General features: G+C 44.0%; 1 protein-coding gene across 3 annotated transcripts in view; it reads left to right on the plus strand.

Annotated features, from left to right (window-relative positions):
- The first annotated feature begins 334 nt into the window (after positions 1 to 334).
- LOC118000091 (protoheme IX farnesyltransferase, mitochondrial) overlaps positions 335 to 20,305 on the plus strand; it is a 137,656-nt gene continuing 117,685 nt past the window's right edge. For all 3 annotated transcript variants that reach the window (XM_034989634.1, XM_034989635.1, XM_034989636.1), the window contains exons 1-3: positions 335 to 445; positions 5,124 to 5,257; positions 7,010 to 7,331. In XM_034989634.1, the coding sequence (XP_034845525.1) occupies positions 403 to 445; positions 5,124 to 5,257; positions 7,010 to 7,331 (499 nt within the window). In that variant the 5' untranslated portion in view covers positions 335 to 402. The remainder of the gene's footprint in view (positions 446 to 5,123; positions 5,258 to 7,009; positions 7,332 to 20,305) is intronic.

Raw genomic sequence — 20,305 nt, forward strand, 5'->3', positions numbered from 1 at the left:
CAAGAAGCGTCCCCCCAAACGGACTTTAAAAACTGAAGCGCGCGGAGCCCGCAGCCCCGCCCGGCTCCTCGCACGAGGTCACCGGGATCCGGCCGGAGGACGCAGGGAAACCTCTGGGAACGGCGGCGCGGCCTCTTCTCCGGGAAGATTCAGCCACACCGCGCTCCTCGCGTTTCTCGAAAGAACCTCAGGCTCCCGCCCTCCAGCCCCGCACTCTCCCGCCCGCCCGGCGGCGAACACCTCCGGCCACAATCCTTCCCTTCCGCGTCTGGCCCGCCGGAAGTGACGCACCGGAAGCGGCTCCGCTCCCACGGGGGCGGGGAAGGAAGATGGCGGCCCCCAGCAGCCGGTGAAGAGAGAGGAGGACACGGGGATCCCGGGGAGCGGCCGGACTCTTGCGTTATGGCCGCATCCCCGCACACTCTTTCCTCACGCCTCCTGACAGGTACGGCACCCGTCCTCGGGCACGACTTCGGGAAGATTCTCATCTAGCTGCCACGTGCAACGCCGTGGTTCCGGCTGGCTGCAACCTTGGGAGCCCTTGGCGAGGTCGGCTGGGCACCGGTGGGGGGAAGTGACCTCTGGAGCAGCATGAAGTGAAGACGCCGTGGAGCTAGGGGCTAGTCCTGCGGTGTGGCCCCGGTGGTCCGCACCGCCTCCGTCCCCCTCCCCCGGGGCCGTGGTGTGCGGTGCTGCTTTCGGTTTTGCGAGTGGAGGCTGGTGGAGAGGATCGAGTAGACCTTGGGGCCCCTCGAGTGTCTGGGTTTCTCAGAGCCCCAGTTCCTAGTTACGAGTGTGAGTTACTTGTAAGCCCCCTCGTGAGGACTGGCGAGCGCTCTGCCCTCACTCGGAAACCTTGTTCCAATACAAGGGGTGGTGCTGACAATGGTGATGTCACGATGAAGATAAAAGGACGCAGGGGATGATAACTATAGATGGTGGGCCACAGTCCCCCTCAAGCTTTTGGCTTTCCACCATCAGCGTGGGCCCTGATATCATCCTCCCATTTGAAGGCCCTGTGACGACTGCATGGTAAAGGTGGTAGGTGCTTCCGTGGCTAGGTCTCCGCTCAGGTGGCACCTTTTCAGAGATGCCTACCCTGACCCCACCCTATTTAAGGTAGACCCCCCTGCTGCTCTTTTCTCACATCACCCTTATGTCTTTCCCCATGGTTAGCATAGTCTGTAATTGTTTTTGTTTTCTTTTTTTTTTTTAAGATTTTATTTCTTAGAGCGAGCATGGGTGGAGGGAGGTAGGGAGCCCCATGCAGGGCCGGATCCCAGGACCCCAGGGATCATGCCTTGAGCCCTCCAGGCGCCACTTAATTGTTTATTTATATACAGGTTTATTATGTGTTTCTCCCAACCCTGTGAAGGTTAGGACAGTTCCTGTCTGGCTGGTCTCTGTGCCCCTAGGGCCCAAAATGGTACCTGGTCTGTACTGTTCACTCTTTTTTTTTTTTTTTTAAAGATCTTATCTATCCATTTGACAGAGAGAGACACAGCGAGAGAGGGAACACAAGCAGGGGGAGTGGGAGAGGGAGAAGCAGGCTCCCCGCAGAGCAGGGAGCCCGATGCGGGACTCGATCCCAGGACCCTGGGATCATGACCTGAGCTGAAGGCAGTCGCTTAACCAACTGAGCCACCCAGGTGCCCTTTGTACTGTTCACTCTTAATAATTGTTTGTCCATTAATCCAATTTGTCCATTCATTACAGAGATTAATTAAAGAAATGTTAAAGAGGAGGCTGGGAATTGTTTTGCCCTCGGTAGTTTTGATGATAACAAATGGCTGTGTGAGGAATGTGTTGCTGGTGGTCTGAATTGGATGGAGATGGGTAGCAGAAGCCAGGGACTCTTTTTTTGGTCAAATCCCGCCATTAGGCCTCACCTTTCACAAGCTCTCTCTGCAGTGCCTAGCGATGTTGATCACAGTGACTCTGTGAAACTCCTTTCTTCCTTTTCTCTTATCATATTATTATTTTATGGGTCTCTTTTGGCTGTGTAATCTCAGGGCATATCATTTGTGTTTTCTGGAGTTGAGTTTACTTTTCTGTAAAATGAGGCAGTTGAACCAGATGAGCTCAAAGTCCCTTCTGGTTCAAAAAAAGGGGAGGAGAGTGGGAAGTGGGAGGGAGTATAGATGAAACAAGATTGGCCATATTTTAATAATTGTTGAAGCTGGGGAATAAGTAATGGGTGCTCATTGTATTCTTAGGTTATTGTCTATGACTGAAATTCTTCATAATGAAAAGTTTTTTTTAAAAAGGTCTGTGATTCTTTTTTCTGTCATCCCTGACTGTGAGTGTTCTTTGATCATGACCCTCGGCACTGATTCTCAGAGAGCTCATCCTTTCTTAGTGCTTGAATTGCTACCTCTGTATGGAGGTTGTTCCAGTGTGCATTCCTCAGCCTAGCTGCTCTTCTGCCTTTCAGTCCCATACTTGCAGCTTCCTGTAAGAACAGTTTCACTTCACTGCTCAGAGTTCCCCAGTTCTAGTAAGTGGGCTGCATATGGTTTGCAGCTGGATCGGTCTTTTCAGTGCTGGTACGAAGACAGTTTAGCTTCCTGAAACGGTGAACACAATTGCCCAAAAAATCTGCTAGTAAGTGGTCTGTACAACCTGCTATGATCCGCTTGAAAGATCATTACAAGACCTGATAGGGAAGCACCGTGGCGGAAGGGGTGGAAGAAAGTCAGAGTGTGACTATATTAGGTATCTGGTGCTTGTGTCTGCTTTTGCTTCTAAAAATGCAAAGTATTTTATTGCCATTAAAAGAAATTCAGAACCTACAGTTACACGTCTGTGCACTACATTTTAAAAGCTCTACCATTGTGACTCAGTGTGACGTTGAATGGTTAATATGGTCACGTTTCCAGATTTTTAATGTAACTCTTGTAAGCTCTGGGTATCTTCAAACCTACGTTTGTTATCCAGGGCTGAAATGTCTTTCAATTTCTAGGCACTGATTCATAGAAATGGGACATGTTTTGACTAAATGAAGTGTTTTCATCATTTAAAAGTGCAGTTTCCAGCTGGTTTCTTTTTTTCCTTACTACTTTTCTGTAAAATCTCAGTTTGACCCACTTAACCTTGAGAGATATTTTCCAAGGTGGTTCTTTCCCTCCCAGCAACTTGTATTTCTCATAGGACCAAATGACCTCAAAACTGGTTTTGAAATTAAGGCCCAAACAATAAAACTTTGATGTTTTTTGATGTAATCTTTTATGTATTTTTTTTATTGTATTTATTTATTTGAAGAGAAAGAGAGTGTGCACACTCACACAAGCAGGGGGAGGGGCAGAAGGAGAGGGAAAAACAGACTACCCACTGAGCAGGTAGCTCACAGGGGTGGGGGTGCTCAACCCCAGGACCCCGGGATCATGACCTGAGCCGAAGGCAGATGCTTAACCAACTGAGCCACCCAGGCGCCCCGACATAATCTTTTAATATTAAAATCCTATCTTCCCAAAGAATAATGTCAGGCAAAAGAAGGAAAATTGTACACCATCAAACAAAACAAGCAAACCCTTAAGTATCAGGACTCACTTGAAAGGAGATTTCAGAGGACTGATGTCAGTGCTTATTCCCTCCTGTACTATGCATATGCAGGCAACGCATATTCCCGTATACGGAAAATAAGCATTTCATAAATAACTGAGGTTGGAGAGTATGATTCCAGTGAAGAAGTGACTTATCTCCGGTCTACGATAATTGCCATGTATTCTGAGGGGCACTGATGCTTCCAAGTAAATTATGTAGAAAATCTAGGCAGCAAACATGATCTCTGTGTTGCAGAGAAAGCACTCTGTCAGCTTTTGTATTGGAGGTGAGTGGAGAATCTCTGCCATCAAGGAACCCAAAACTATGATGGTGGAAACAAATGGAAACAATTGGCAGTAAGAAGTGCCATAAAAAAGAGTATAAAGTGACAGAGTGGTTGAAAAGAGACTTTGAAAATTTGACAAGCAGAGAGTGGAGGCAAGACACAGCCAGGAGGGAAGCATCAACAAAGATGAACAAATTGTGAAAATGTGTGGTGTGCTTAGTGGAGAGTGATCAGTTACGCGTACGTGTCTGGCCGAGTAATGTCTATCCTGGCCTTCCCAGAGAAAACCCATTGAATACAACCCATCCGTGTGGAGATAATAGGAGAGCAATTGGGCAGTAGGCTTGATGACCCTGGAAATGAGTCAAAGCTTAGGAATTACCCTATAATTGCATTTGCTTGGGGACAGTATGAGTGGGACACGATTGTCTTAAAGTGGCCAGACACAGCAAGAGAAGATGAGTGAAGGTGGTGGAGAATGAGAAATATTTTGGGTCATGGAAGCCATGGGACCATCACTTACATGGCCTTACACGGAAGCATTGGATTCGTTATTTGAGCGAAGGTTTGGTTTGATTAAAAGCCAAATTCAGACCACAGCTCTTTTGCTTCTTCCTGCCTAGATTGATAGAGCCAAACTTCACTGAGGACTGTTTCCCCTCTCTTTTGGTTAGTTGTCTTACCCAACATGGCCAAAGTATTAATCTGAAATGTATTTTCCAGTTTACTGTCACTTACTGAAAAAACCTGTGTTTCTCATTTTCCACTATTTTAAAAGTGACTGAACTGATTGTTTTATTTTATTTTATTTTATTTTTAAGATTTTATTTATTTGTGAGAGAGAGAATGAGAGACAGAGAGCATGAGAGGGGGGAGGGTCAGAGGGAGAAGCAGGCTCCTTGCTGAGCAGGGAGCCCAATGCGGGACTGGATCCCAGGACTCCAGGATCACGACCTGAGCCGAAGGCAGTCGCTTAACCAACTGAGCCACCCAGGCGCCCCTGAACTGATTGTTTTATTATTTTTCTCAAAACGATCTACATTGTGGTCATTTCAGCACTTCATATAATAAAAGTATAATGATCCCGAAATGCAAAATTGCCCTATCCCTGCTGAAGAATTTACGCTTAGTGAATCAAGGGGATATGTGGCAGTGATTCACAAATCCGGTCAGAGTTCTGACCCCTCACATGTGCTGTTGCTTATGGTGGTGGCCGGCTTTGCTTCTGGGTAGACGCAGTCAGCATTTGGTGAGAAGCACTAATCACGTGAACCTTTCCCTTTTCTCTATACAGGTTGGGTAGGAGGATGTGTCTGGTATCTAGAAAGAAGAGCTATGCAGGAATCCTCTCACACATTCGTGCATCTTTTCAGGAATGTCAATAAGCAGTGGATTACATTTCAGCACTTGTCCTTCCTCAGGCGCATGGTATGTTCAGAAGACCATCCTCACTCTGCTGCTGTCTGCCTTTACTTTCTTTGTATGAGGGAATTTGAGAAATTCCTATTAAAAGAAGAGTTGTAAGAAGTGCCGCTTGAAAACGACTTTTATTTAGTGTCCTTTTGGCATTTATCCAAAACTTTAATTCCTTGTTTTGATTATTCTTAACAAAAACCAGAATAGTCCTGGCATTGGATGTTAAAAGTATGATCTTGAACTTACTGATTAAGTTTGGAGAAAGATTGAAAACTTCTGGCATATTTTACCTAGGAGAAAATTAGGAAAAGCTGAGCTGTTATCATACATCTCTTTAAATTCTTTGAAGTTCTGTGAATATATCAATGATACAGAAATAATTTCTTTAACAGTGTGACCTTCCCGTTTTCCTACATCAGCAGTGCATCTAAAAGTCTTTTAAATGCATGCACCTCTGAGTAGTTTTTGTAGCAAACTGAGTTTTTAGAATTTGCTAGGCATTTTATAGTGGGCATTACTCCTACATCCTGGTCCTCTAGGTTGGCTCCATGATATTGTGGGCAACATGGTAGCTTATTCCTAATTACCAGTGAGGACATTTGCCCTTAAATAGAAAAGTATAGAATGGAGATAGTTAAAAACTCATAATTATGCAAGCGTGAACAATTAGCAAGTTCATAATCTCAAATCTGATTTGACACTTCTCTTTTTCTAACTTAGAATGCCCACTTTAACTTAAAATGTAAAATTAACTTAAAATCTTAATGAAACTCATTATTTTGATAAGGGATTTGCATTTCCAGAAATGTTCAGATTTCTTACCTTGGGGATCAAGGGTAATGGGTATTTAGAAGAGAAACTCAAGTATGTATAACGCCTTATGTGCACAGAATTCTGGGTTCATTCATGAGTTCGTAATTCCTTTCTAGAACTAGTGTATGTAATTTCAAGTCTTTGTGATACAACAGAAAAATCACTTAACTGGTTACCAGAGCAGGTGGCTCGGAGGACCAGGGCCACTTATAACTAACTGATTGTTGACTCTTGTCAGTTACAACTAACTGGTTGTTGACTCTGTCACTTTATTTCTGAGCCTTAGTTTTCTCTTCTGTAAGTTAAAGAAAGAGATACTCATAATGATCCGGCTTCTTAAATAGCTTTTAAAAAGCACAAATAAGATATATACTTTATAAACTATGAAGGTCTATATTATGTAAAACTACACAGTGCCTCACTACGTTAGTAATAGTTAACTGCTGCTTGCTAGTAAGCGATAGAGACTGTCGGACTGTAAAGCTCGCATTCTTTCCACACACACAGTGCTCTAACGTAACTGAGCCCTGAATTATACCCTACTGCCGAGCCCCTCTCTGCCCTTTTTGCCTAGAAACGTGGAAAATCAACAGGTTGTCTTGGGCTCTTGATGTTAGAACATTTTTTCACTGTATTTGGTGGGGATCATGTTGGAGATCATGCTGGAGGGAATAAGAAATTTATTTTTCATTCAAGGAACTTAAATGTCCAGGATTTTCTAAACCATAGAATTAAAAACCATCACCGAGGTGTCGGTTATGTTCTCTGTACCTCTTAATGTAGTGATTTCCATGTAACAAACACTTGAATATTCATTAATTCAGCATGTATTTACAAAGGTATAGGAAAATCCTTCAAGTACTGTAACAGGCTGATGGGAGGAGTTACCCAACAGCGGTGTAAGAGCACTTTGGGCCTTGGGTGTATAGTAACTGTACTTTCCTTGTTTAGTATGTCACACAACTGAACAGAAGCCTCAACCAGCAAGTAAAACGGAAGCCAGAACCTGTGGCATCTCCTTTCCTCGAGAAAACATCTTTGGGTCAAGCCAAAGCAGAAATCTGTGAAATGAGACCTCTTCCACCCCCCAGCCTCCCGTTATCCAGAAAGCCAAATGAAAAAGAATTGCTCGAACTGGAATCAGCATCCGTAATTGAAGGCTCGCTAGATGCAGGGAAAGAGGCGAAGGATGAAAAGCGCTGGAAAGAGATGAAGTTGCAGCTGGACGATTTGCCGGGAATTTTGGCACGGCTCTCCAAAATCAAGCTCACAGGTACTTTGTTTTTCTGATGCAGTTAGCTTCTTACTTGAAACTTTGTTTTTAGTTAAGCGAAATGCCAATTTTATTACAGCACCAAAAGGAATATCTTGAAACTACTGATCCTCTAGTAGTATTTTTTTTCTCTCTTCGATTTAATTGGGATTCAAAATCAACTTTTCTGAATTCTGTTTACACAGAACTGTAAATAGTTTTGCAGTAAATATATTGTACTAAAATTAGTCTTTTTTACTTGTAATTAAAGTAGAATGCTTATCCTGCTTACATCCTTGTCTTTTGTGTTCTTAACGCCTACTATCTTTTAAAGATGGCAGTGGGGTAATGAGTTCTGTTTGAGTTCTGAAAACAAAAAGGTCTGCACGCCTGTGGCCACTGGCTCTCCGAGCGCATCGCTGTGTTTTGCTTCTTGTAGGGCCTCTGGGATTGTCCCAGGCATGTGGGGATTTAGAGTGCATCTCTGGAAAAAAGGTCTGGAACCAGATTGTATAGCCTCAGCCTAGCAAACTGTACCAAATTTTATTGTATGCATTGGGTATTAACCCATAATTATGTCATTCGGTTGTCACAGCCGTCCGGTGAGTCAGGCAAAGTTTTATGGTCATCACGCCATCTCACAGCTAAACTTAGAAGTAGCTTATTCTGGGCTGACTGTGTTCAGAAGGTATGTTCTGGGTCATCCTGCAGCTTGAAGACCCCTTCTCTCCGTTTCTTCTTGGACGAGAATAGGGAGAAGAAATACAGCAGGGGAATAATAAAGTTAAACCAGGTATTTTTCTTTTTTAAAAGATTTTATTTATTTATTTGACAGAGAGAGACAGCGAGAGAGGGAACACAAGCAGGGGGAGTGGGAGAGGGAAAAGCAGGCTTCCCGCGGGGCAGGGAGCCCGATTTGGGGCTCGATACCAGGACCCTGGGATCATGCCCTGAGCCAAAGGCAGACGCTTAACAACTGAGCCACCCAGGCGCCCCTTAAACCAGGTATTTTTTGAGGAAAGAAATGGAAAGCAATGTTACTGAGTCAAAATTGGGAAATGAACAATGAGACGAGAGGCTTTGGAGAGTAGAGAAGACCAGGGAAAGATTGGTGTGTGTGTGTGTGTGTGTGTGTGTTTTTCAAGACAGTTGAGCCTGAAATCCAAGGTAAAAGGAGGTGAAGCAGGTAACTTCTTTCCTCAGTGACCAAAGTCACTTAAAGAAAATCTTTTTGGGGGGTTGTGGGAGGGGTAGAAAACAGGCATAGGGAGTTTGCCAGATAGAAGAATCATAGTAAGACTTATTAGTGTAACTCCAGAACAGTGAGGCTAATTCCAGGTGGCATCCTTGAAAGTTATGGTAGCTGAGCAAGGAATCACCACATTTCAATGAAAAGTTATCTTTTGTCATTTATACAAGTGGTGTATCATGTTGCCGACATGGTAAGAATGACTACAGGTACGATCGTAAGGATGTCACCCCAAAAACGAGTCCTCTCAGTCTGAAGGCAGCAGAATTGACCTCTGTCAACAGCAGGAGATGCTTGCTTTGTGTGCACCATCGTTGACCGTGTGTTCATGTCCGCATCCGCCTCTCACTCTGCAGACTGCTTCTCTCTCACTGTCCCATTCCTGGCGGTAATACCAGCATTCTTTGCTTCCCCCAGTCGGGAAACCTTAGCATCATCCTTAATTCTTTGCTCTCCAGTCTCCCTTCATCTCTAGTCCAACATCCAGGTGTTAGCACTGGCGTCTTTTGTAACACCCGTGAGATTGCTCATCCCCGTTTCTGAAGCTGCCGTCCTAGCTGAGATCCAACACATAGGAGCCCTCTGGTCGCTACAGCAGCTCCCAGCTGTTGTCTCTGCCTCTCTCCTCCTGCTATACCAACTTTCCTAAAACATTGCTTTCACATATTCCTTACCTACTCAAGAGTCTGCTCCTTCCGTATTGCCTCCTGCCTCAGCTCTGCCTGGCTTTAGAGGAAAGTTGTGATCTGGAGTGATCAAACTCTTCCCTGTAAATAGACTTTCTCTCCCAACCCTGTCCCCTACCCTGTCCTGCCAGTTAGGCTAGGCCTTCCATCCACCATACCCATCCCTCCTGCCTCCATGGGAGACCGGTCTGCCTCTTTTATATCCAGTTAGAGCCTTTCAAGAGTTCTCCATTAAGCCTTCTCTTGCCTGCTCTTGGCCCGAGTCTCCCTCTCAAAACTTGGAGTATGGCTTTGAGGTCCAGCAGAACTTGAGTTCAGATCCTGGCTAGGACATTTACTAGTCACGGGAGCCTTTGGGCAGTTTCTCAGCCTTGTGGAGACAACTTCCTCACCTGTAGAGTAGGAACAATAATAAATCCTCTAAGAGTTAAATCACATAATGCATTCGAAGTACCCAGCAGCAGGCCTGACACAGGGAGCACCTCAGAGGTTAGTTTCCAAATAATTACAGGTAAACGTTTGCTTGTCTATTTAATGCATCTTCCCCTAAGATGTTCCAGGCCAAAAATCCTGCCATCTCCGTGTTGAGTACTTGTAGTCTTGGAGTCCAGTGCTTCTCATTTGGAAGAGGAAACATGACAAATTGAAGTCGTCCAGAGTAGGACAACTGCTAGGAAGAGGGGATATAGAAACCCTGTCCCTTGGGGAACGAGATTATTTGGCTTGAGAGAGAGAAGGGAGGAGGGAGAAAGAAGGCAATGGAAGGGAGAGTGGCCATGTTCAGTTAGCTGTAGCTCCTCTGGTTTAAAGGGACAGTGCTGCTGATGTCCAGTCGAGAGGGCAGAACGAGGAGATTGCATGTCCAGCAGCACGGAGAGCTCTCAGGAGAACAATGGGATGGGAAATGGGCTGCCTCGTGAGGAAGTGGTCCTTGTCATTGGAACCATCCAGGTGGAAGCAGATCATCTTTGAGGGAAGTGGAAGGGAGTCCTGTGTTGTGTAGTGGGTGGAACTAGATGATACTAGGAGCTGGCCTCCCTTCAGTATTTGTTGGGTGTCTACCTTGTTGTACCTTTGTGCAAGATGCTGAAGATACGGAGATACGTGATTTCTTTCCTCAAGAGGAAGCCGGTCATCTGGTGGAGGGGGTATTTTGTAGGCGTACACATACATACAAATAAAACAGCTGTGGTCAGATACCTCTGCATTTCGATCCCTGAATTTCTAGTAACCTTTGTGATCTTGGGTCATTAACCTTAGAGTGCCCTAGTTTCTTTATTTGTAAGATAGAGATGATGGTACTCATTCTATAGCCTCATTGTGAGGATTAAATGAGATACTGCATGTGAGACACTCGTGTGCCCAGCACCTTGTAGGTGCTTTATTAGCTATTATTAATACTATCATTCGTACTATGTCCATGTTTAGGGCAGTAGGTGTCACGGGTGTTGTAGCAGTTGTATGTGGTAAGGCAGAGTGGGGACCCCGGGAAGCGAGTGTTGTTTCTGCCTGTGAAGGGGCTGGAGCTGAGTGAGTGTTCACTAGGTGCAGAAGGCAAGGATTGTAAGCAGAGGGAGAAGGCTTTGCAGAGGCAAAGAAGCCGGATGCATCCTGGCACATTCCGAAAACCGCGGATGCTAGGAGTCGTTGAGCTGGACCTGCCTGTGACACGGAGGAGACGCTCGCTGAGGGTTTGAAGGGTTAGGCGGGGCCACAGTACCACGTCGGCACGCATTTCATGCTGGGGAGTTTGGCTCCTACGCCCGAGCAGCGGGAAGTTCTGGAAGGTTCTTCGGAGGAACACACAATCACTTTGTGTTCTGTCTCAAATACTCTTTTTTTTTTTTTTAAAGATTTTATTTATTTATTTGAGAGAGAGAGTGAGAGAGAGCACATGAGAGGGGGGAGGGTCAGAGGGAGAAGCAGACTCCCTGCCGAGCAGGGAGCCCGATGCGGGACTCGATCCAGGGATTCCAGGATCATGACCTGAGCCGAAGGCAGTCACCCAACCAACTGAGCCACCCAGGCGCCCTGTCTCAAATATTCTTTTAAGTGGCTTAATTAGTACCTGATTATTATAAACTTATTGCAGCGAAAATTCAAATAATGCAGAAGCATGTATCTAAAACTGAAAAAGTACGCTTTCCGGCCATTCTAGATAAAACCCCTGCTTGAAATGTAGCCTCTTCTATATGTATATAAATAGGCAGATCTAAAGCCATGGATATGGTTGTACATTTTAATGGAAATAAGATCATTACCCATACACACACACACACACACGTGCACACACACACAAACACACACACGGTCCTGCAGCTTGCCACTTTCTCTTAACAGTATAGCTTTCACTGACAGTATTTACCACTGCATACCCTTCCGTTAGGTAGAACTGCCATTGTTTGCCTACCTAACCCTCTCCGGCTAAACATGCAGGGTGTTTCCAGCATGTGGGAATCTGATTCCCTCCGTATTCTGTGCTTATGCATAAGTAGTCTCTACTGGTTTTTCCTCTAAGATAATGGAAAAGGATTTTTATGCGTGTTACGTTTCATATTTTAAGTCATGATGGGATTTAGCATCTTTTTCTCTATTTTGATCATTTGTATTTTTTCTTCTATTCTTTTTTTTTTTTTAAGATTTTATTTATTTATTTGAGAGAGAGAGAATGAGAGACAGAGAGCACGAGAGGGAAGAGGGCAGAGGGAGAAGCAGACCCCCTGCTGAGCAGGGAGCCCGATGCGGGACTCGATCCCGGGACTCCAGGATCATGACCTGAGCCGAAGGCAGTCGCTTAACCAACTGAGCCACCCAGGCACCCTTCTTCTATTGTTTCTTATACCCTCCATCATTTCTTACAGATACTTTTTTGTGATGTTTTGTTGTTTTGTTTTGCCCCACTGAAATATTTAACTTTTATGTATTCAAATTATTTATTAGTTGTTTGTTTGTTTTTTTTAATGCTTAGAAAGATTTTTTTCTGCCCCGTGGTTATAAAAGCATTCACTCATGTTTTTTCCTAGTACTTTTCTATTTTTATCATACTCTCTAAGGTTTGGGGACCATGTCGAATCTAGTTCCGCAGAAGGAGGAGTAGGATTGATTAAGAGATCTGTGGTAGCAGCATCATTGAGCCAGGGGTACCTGTTTTTGGAAATAAAGTTTTGTTGGAACACAGCCATATCCATTTGTTCTGTGGTGAGGTCATGCTGCATAGGTGATGGAGCTGAGTGACTGTGATAGAAAACTTACAGCCTGGAAAACCTGGAACACTTCCTCTCTGGCCCTTTAGAGGGAAGAACCTGCTGAGCCCAGCTGTCAAGCACGGGCCAGTGAGAGGCAAGCGTGATGGCCAGCACATCAGTGGCGGTCAGTTGAGACATGACTTGGGCTGCACTAAGGCTGTGGTGTGTCAGGAGGAGAGGGGAGAGAGAGACTGAGGCAGCAGAATGAGCAGAACCTTACGGAGAGGTGGGGGAGTGCTGGGAGGCCTGAAATAAAAGGTTAGGACACAGAGCCACAAAGAGTCTGGCTGCCACGAAGCAAGCGTTCTCCAGTTCTCTGGGCCGTGTGCTCCTTATTATCCTACACCTGACCCACTTCTCTCAGAGAGAGCAGAGTGTGGTGACCTGTGGGCCAGAGTCCCTGCATTCAGATCCTGGCTCTTACTAGTTGAGTGACCTTGAGCAAGTTCCATAAAAAAAGTAAAAACCACAACTCTGTGTGCCTCGGTTTACCCACCTGTAAACTAGCTAATGATATCTACTTCAAAGGGTTCTGTTAAATGGGATAAAATTTGCAAACTACATAGAAAGTGATAGATTAAGAGCTATATGTACACTTGTCTCTTAAAAGATAAATTTGTTACCTAGGTGCTGCCACAGGCATTTTGAGTTTGAGATGTTTATCCCTGCTCTAGAAAAACTTGCAGCTTTCTGATATGGATCAGTGGTAGCGTGAGGCTGAAGAGTGTGAACACTGAAGGAAGAAACAGGTCTGGGGGGAGATGAGTTCAGTTTCGGACTCGTGGATTTTGAGCTGCCACTGGAATATCCCGGTGGTGAGGTTCAGTGGGCAGTTGGCCATGGAAGACAAGAGCTCAGATAGAACGTTGGGCTGCAAGACTGAGGGGTCTTCAGCGTGGCGCCAGCCACGAAGCTGTGGTAGTGAACAAAGTTGTCTGCGGTTGGTGTGTAGTGACCAGAAGACCAAGGTCATTTGGGGTGCATCCCCTTTTAAGGATTGGGTAGAGTGTGTAACGCAGCCTGCAAAGAACTAAACAGTCAGAGAAAGCAAACAGGAAAGGGCTTAGTCACAGAACCCAAAAGAGAAGACACGGCTCATAAAGGAAGTGATGAACGTTTTTTTTTCTTTTTTAAGTAGACTGCACTCCCAACATGGGGCTTGAACTCACAACCCTGAGATCACGAGTCGCATGCTCTCCCAACTGAGCCAGCCAGCCACCCCAAGGAAGTGATCAACACTTAAATGCTAGAGGTCTACTAAGATGGCTGGCCAGAAAGTTATTTTATTTGCCCAGTAGGAAGTCAGTGTTGCCTTGACTGCTAAATCAGGAAATAATTGTCAGTGTTTCCTCTTCTTAGAGCCTTAAATGAGGTACTTGAAATGATTCATTTAAAGTAATTCCTTAAGGTTTATTTTCAGAGTGCTTGCTTCTTTGGGAACAGAAGGAAAGTATGGTAATTGGTTTAGGATCCTTTTTTTTTTTTTTTTTTGGAGGGAGGCCACACCTTCCTGTCCTTCATCCTGGCTGGTGTCATGCTTTTCCTTTTTTTTTTTTTTTTAAAGATTTTATTTATTTATTTGTGAGAGAGAGAATGAGAGAGAGAGAGCACATGAGAGGGGGGAGGGTCAGAGGGAGAAGCAGGCTCCCTGCCGAGCAGGGAGCCCGATGCGGGGACTCGATCCAGGGACTCCGGGATCATGACCTGAGCCGAAGGCAGTCGCTTAACCAACTGAGCCACCCAGGCGCCCCCATGCTTTTCCTTTTATGTACCTTACGGTGTTGTATATCAGAACAGGCATTCCAGCTGCAGGGGTTGATATTTAAAACATGGTGACTGAAATCTAAGGCAATGATCCAATTGCTCATTTAACAGTACATAACGTGTTAGAGCATGTGCATTGACTCAGCGGTTCCCTCACGTCAGTGTGCTAATGAGCATACAGTGCACTCGTGTTCACACGACACTTCCTGGCCGCCGTCCCCAGGGATCCTGGTCCTGTAGGCCTGGGACAGGACCCAGAGATCTGCATTTCTGACAAGCACACCAGATGATCTGATGCAGGTGGTCCTGGACCACCCTTCAAGCAAGTGAAGTAGGTGTTGGGCAGGAAGAGTGCCGGTCGCAGACGCCGTGGTCTGGCTGGATGTGGGGGGCACTGACCCAGTGAGAGCCAGAGCAGCCCTGCAGGAAGAGCCAGCTGGGCAGGATCTGGACCACACAAGAGATGGATGCAAAGCAAGATGCACCGAGGAAAATGGGAGCAACAGCCTCCGCTGCAACCACAGATGGAGAAGTCCCAGGGCAGTAAATTTCCCCTCATATCATTTTCTATATTCCCTGCCCCAGGTTTCTGGATGAACTAATTGAATTAAAGTCATTTCCTTCTGCTTATTCCATTTAAAGAGGCAGCACCCTTTGGGTGACCCCTACCCCCTTATTTGACCTTTTACCTCCCTCTTTAGTTTATTACTTGAATTCACACATGCCTTGGAGTCAGCAGGATTTTTTTTCTTTAAGAAAATCCCTGGTATCTATCAATTGATTTCTTTCGGACTCTTAACATCTTGGGCAATTCATTTATAGCTAATGATAGCCGAGGCAGAAATAATCTGAGAGTCAGCGATCACTTTTATGGAACTAGCCTTTCTTTGCCTCCCTTGGTTTATAGCTGTAATATTACCAAGGATAATTAACTGTAGAATAAGTGAAGGGCCATACAGTGATCCTACTTGTTCCGTTTGTAGGATATCAGGGTAGCAGCAGATGGATGCCTTGACATTCGTGCCAGGATCTGAGCCAAATGTTTGCTGGTGCTATACCATTTAAGGATTTTTTTTTTTCTGTGAAAGGAAGTAAGACTGAATTTATAAAGAAGCAATAATAATGTCTCCCTTGAGTTTCTCTTGCCAACTGAACTATTTACAATATGTTTTTGGAGTTTGTTGCAAGGACCACACTGGGTTAGAGAAATTTTATTGGGGTGAGGATCATAAGAGGCTTTGGTGACTCAACTGCGTTTATACTTAATATGGGTCAATAAAAAGCAGGTTTTTTTTTTCTCCCCCCCCGCCCCCGAATAACATCTGTACTAAAAAGCTACAGCATACTTTCTGAGACCAGAACACGAAAATAGATTGTTTGTTAGAACCAGTAATTATGCTCTTGACAGGACTGATACAAACTACAGTCTATCAGTGTATAGATTTTTTTCCCCCTAGAGCCTAGAATGCTTTTTATTAAAAGGAAAAAACCTCACAAGAATAGAGGATACAATTTTATTGTTTTTAAAAGTACACTTCAGTCTTTGGCTCTCAGATACTGTATAACGAATCTTTATATTGATTGAGTAGAATTACGATTTCCTGACTTTTCATTCATATTTTGAAATAATTGCCTTAATAATGACATGCTTATAAATGTTAAAATAGTATCTTTATTAATTGTTTACTTTTAGAAAACAAAATGGAAAATACAGATAAGCAAAAATGAAAAGAATGTAATCTCCCCTTAATTTCTGCCTTTCAAAGTAATAAGCATTTTGATGACTTTGGCATACTCTAGAATTTTTTTTCTATACATCCTATTCATACATGTTTGCTTCTTACACAAATGTAAGATCACAAAGTAAATGCTTTTTATATTTTTTGTAAAATATTACTCTATGCATATGTTTTGCGTCAGTATGTTTACCCTGTTTTTGGTGACTTAATTTTAAGTTTTAAAAGTAGTGTTTTCTTACAAAGAAAACATGTAATATAAAAAGGTCCCCTTTGGCCTCTGCAGGTAACTGTTTTGCACACAGTGTTTGAACCCCTTCTGTGCACTCTGTGAATCTTTTTTTTTTTTAAGATTTTATTTATTTATTTGACAAAGAGATAGCACAAGTAGGCAGAGAGGCAGGCAGAGGGAGAGGGAGAAGCAGACTCTCCACCGAGCAGGGAGCCCGACGTGGGGCTCGATCCCAGGACCCTGGGGTCAGGACCTGAGCCAAAGGCAGCCGCTTAACCGACTGAGCCACCCAGGTGCCCCCACTCTGTGAATCTTAGTATGAACAGCACAGCCTCTGGACTCAGGCTGGCTGGGCTGCAGTCCCTGCTCTACCATTTATTGACTTTGTGACGATGGACACATTTTCATCTCTGTAAGCCTGAGTTTTTCTTCATCTGTAAAATAGGGATAATCCTACCTCATGGGCTTGTTGTCAAGATTATGTGAGATAACACAGGTAAATAATTGAGTACTGAACCTAGCATACGGTAAAGGTTCAAGAAAGGTTAATTATCTCCGTGTTACGTTACATGTTATATATATTATATTATACTATATTATATTAATGCATACATAGTTTCTGATGTGTTTTTTTTTTTTTAAAGATTTTATTTATTTATTTGACAGAGAGACACAGCGAGAGAGGGAACACAAGCAGGGGGAGTGGGAGAGGGAGAAGCAGGCTTCCCGCCGAGCAGGGAGCCCGATGCGGGGCTCGATCCCAGGACCCTGGGATGATGACCTGAGCCGAAGGCAGACGCTTAATGACTGAGCCACCCAGGCGCCCCTGATGTGTTTGTTTTATAAAAATGGGGTCATAATACACATTTTGTTCAGTTATTTGCTTTCTGCCCTCAATAGTGTGTCACAGACAAGCTTCCTCATCCCTATAGTTAAATCTGCCTCCTATTTTTTTTAAGGTTGCTTGTACTCCATGGTGTGCATTGAATTTATTGAACCGTTTCCTTTTTAATTGATATTTAGGTAGTCTGTAGCTTTTACTACTAGTAATAATGATTTTTAATATCATTATACATCTGTCCTTATACACATTTATTTCTGAAAGAGCCTTAGACATGCACTTTTGCTTTTATTATTTTATTTCTTTTAAAGATGTTGTTTATTTGAGAGAGAGAGAGAAAACAAGCAGAGTGGGGAGGAGCAGAGGGAGAGGGAGAAGCAGACTCCCCGCTGAGCAGGGAGCCTGACGTGGGACTCCATCTTTGGACCGTGGGATCACGACCTGAGCCAAAGGCAGACGCTTAACTGACTGAGCCGCCAGGCGCCCAGGATACTTTTGCTTTTAATGGATAGATAGCATGCTCTTGCATGGCCATATCATAATTTATTTACCACCTATTCCCTTTAGATTGTTTTCAGTTTTTATTATTACAAATGGTGCTGTAATATCTGTGGCCATTTTCCTACAGTAGGCGCCTCCAGGGAGCCTTGCTGAATCAAAGGCTATGCAGACTCTGGAAGTTTTTATTTTTTCTGGCAGATTTCTCTCGAGAAAAGTTCCACCAGTCTGTGCTGTTACCAGATTAACCAACTCTCTGTACCTTCCACCAATGAATGCTAGATATTAATATACTTTTAGAAATAACTCTACCTATTTGGTGGGTGAAAAATGGCACTGGAGTGTTTATATCTGTATTTTTAACTTTATGATTTTATATTTTCATTTAAATATTTCCCTTACAGGAAATGTTTTACAGCCAATGGTATAAGGTGGAGATACCCAGTTTTTAATAAGTCATTAACCAGTGTTGAATGTCATACTCACACAATTAAGAATTTGTGAAATTCTGTCCCTGGTGGACAAACCTCATTGCCCTTAACCCCCAAAATTCTGTTAGTATTTTAATTGGTATTTCTGCATGTTTACAGATTAATTTTGGGATGAATTGAGATCTTTACAGTGTACATCCTCATTTATCCAAATCTTTTATGTCTCTCAAGTTTTACAGTTTTCTTTGAATAGACTAGTCTTACTGATGATTTTGAAATAGTAAAAATCATATTTTCAGTTGATTATTTCTTGAGTTTTTCAGGTAGTCAATCAAGTGGTGATCAGGTTGTCTCCTTTTTCATATTTATACCAATTATTTCATTCTGTGGTGTAATTGCAGCTTTATTCTTCCCTCCCCTTGCTCTCCTCATTGTAGTTTCATCTTCGTTCAGAAGGAGCCCGTGAAGTGTGTTATGTTCAGCACTGATTTGATTTGCTGCTGTCTGCTTTTTATTACCACTCCTGACTTCGAACGTTCTCCTAATGGCAGTTTGTTTCTGTATCCTTTTCTGAGCCCTTTTATTCTGTTTCATGGGGTTTGTTTTTTCTGCTTTGTCTACTCATTCTCCTGCTATTCACAGAGTCCCTGTTATGCCCCAGGTGTGCCCTTCCAAGTGTCTGGGGTAGAGTGGGGTGAGGGCCCCCCACTCAGGCCCTGCTCCTGGGTCAGACTTCTGTGGGGGAGCTTATAGTCTGCTGGTCCTGTAGTGCATCTTCTTCAGAAATATATTTAACCTTTTTTTCTTCCATGCTATTTTTTTTTCCTTTTATGTTGTAGAATCCTTTTTTTAAAGCTTCCATTTGGCCCATTTTACCTCTTTTCATCTTAATCCATTCCTAAGTGAAGACGACTATTCCCGACAGTAGCCACCCCCCCCCCAAAAGAGTGTAACGTCCAGGAGGACAAGCATTTTGTTCGTTCGCATGTTCCTCTGCCCTCCGTGCCTCAGGCAATGCCTGGCACATAGTAGGTGCTCACTATGGATTGATTGAAGGAATGCACGGTTGGCTAGTTCTTCATCCCCTAACGGTTTAACTTGGCAGTGTTGGACTTCTCTTGCGTTTTAAGTTGGAGGATGGAATTTATCGGTTTACATGATCCATGTAAAGTTCCTGTGGCCTGAGGAGAAGCAGAGGGAGCTAGCTACCAGCGAGGGAACTTTTTCTCGGAAGGCGTTTGCACGGTGTTTTTGAAATCACAGCGCCAGTGTCTTGCTCCCCAAGTCTGGTTCTTAGTGTAGTCTGCCTCTTCTCTTGGCCATGCCTGGCCTTTTCTCTGGTGCTGCTGCCTGCTGAGCTGAAGAATACCCCCCCCGCCAGGGCATGGTGTTAGTGGGTGTCGTGCAACCTGGATTCGATGCGCTGGAATGCTTCTGCCTTGTCTCAGTGAGAAGGATGTCAAGGCAAGGCCCAGCTTTCTTTTTGGTGTGACCACTTTTCTCTGCTTCTAACTCTGACGCGGCTGCCTCCATAAATACTCCTGCTGGGATGGGGAAGGGACTTTGCACAGAGTGGGCCCATCCTGCCCGTGGTCCCCCCTGCCCTCTGTCCCTGGCTCCCTACCTCTCCATGTTAGAAAGAAATAATGGGTACCGTCAGACAGCCTTCATTTCCTGTATTTGTCTATTTCCTTACTAGTTGGTACTTAGGTACTCTAATTTTTTGCCACTCATATAACGAAAGTAGTAAGTCATCTCTCAGCAACTGTCTTCAGTTGAGTTTCCTCTGTGCTATACTTAACAAATATTTCTTGAGGGTTTTAGTATATCCTCTCTGCCTAGTTTATTGCTGATGCAGGTTTTTCTCTGGTTTTTAGTTTTATTCATTCATTCAGTTGGTTTCTGGTAGGGGTTGGGCCATGAAGATGCCTTAGCCAACGTTCTAAGTTAGATGAAAAATACATGTATCTGGGCTATTCTGTTTTCTGATGATTTAATTGTTTTATTATATCAGTTCGATGTTGATTAAATTGATTGTAAGTATAAGATGCTATGGTAGATGCCAGAGGAACATAAAGATAAATTTGGTGCGGATGATAATCATTCTCAAAAAATATTGACAAATTTGGGGTGCCTGGATGGCTCAACCCTTGATTTCTGCTCAGGTCATGATCTCAGGGTCCTGGGATCGAGCCCTGAGTTGGGCTCCCTGCTCAGTGGGGAGTCTGCTTCTCCCTCTCCCTCTCTCTCAAATAAATAAATAAAATCTTTAAAAAATATATCGACAAATTTAAAGAAGAGAAACAAGAAAAA

Source organism: Mirounga leonina, unplaced genomic scaffold (genome assembly GCF_011800145.1).
Source record: "Mirounga leonina isolate KUSES-001 unplaced genomic scaffold, KU_Mleo_1.0 Mir_488, whole genome shotgun sequence".
In the NCBI taxonomy this organism is placed as follows: Eukaryota; Metazoa; Chordata; class Mammalia; order Carnivora; family Phocidae; genus Mirounga; species Mirounga leonina.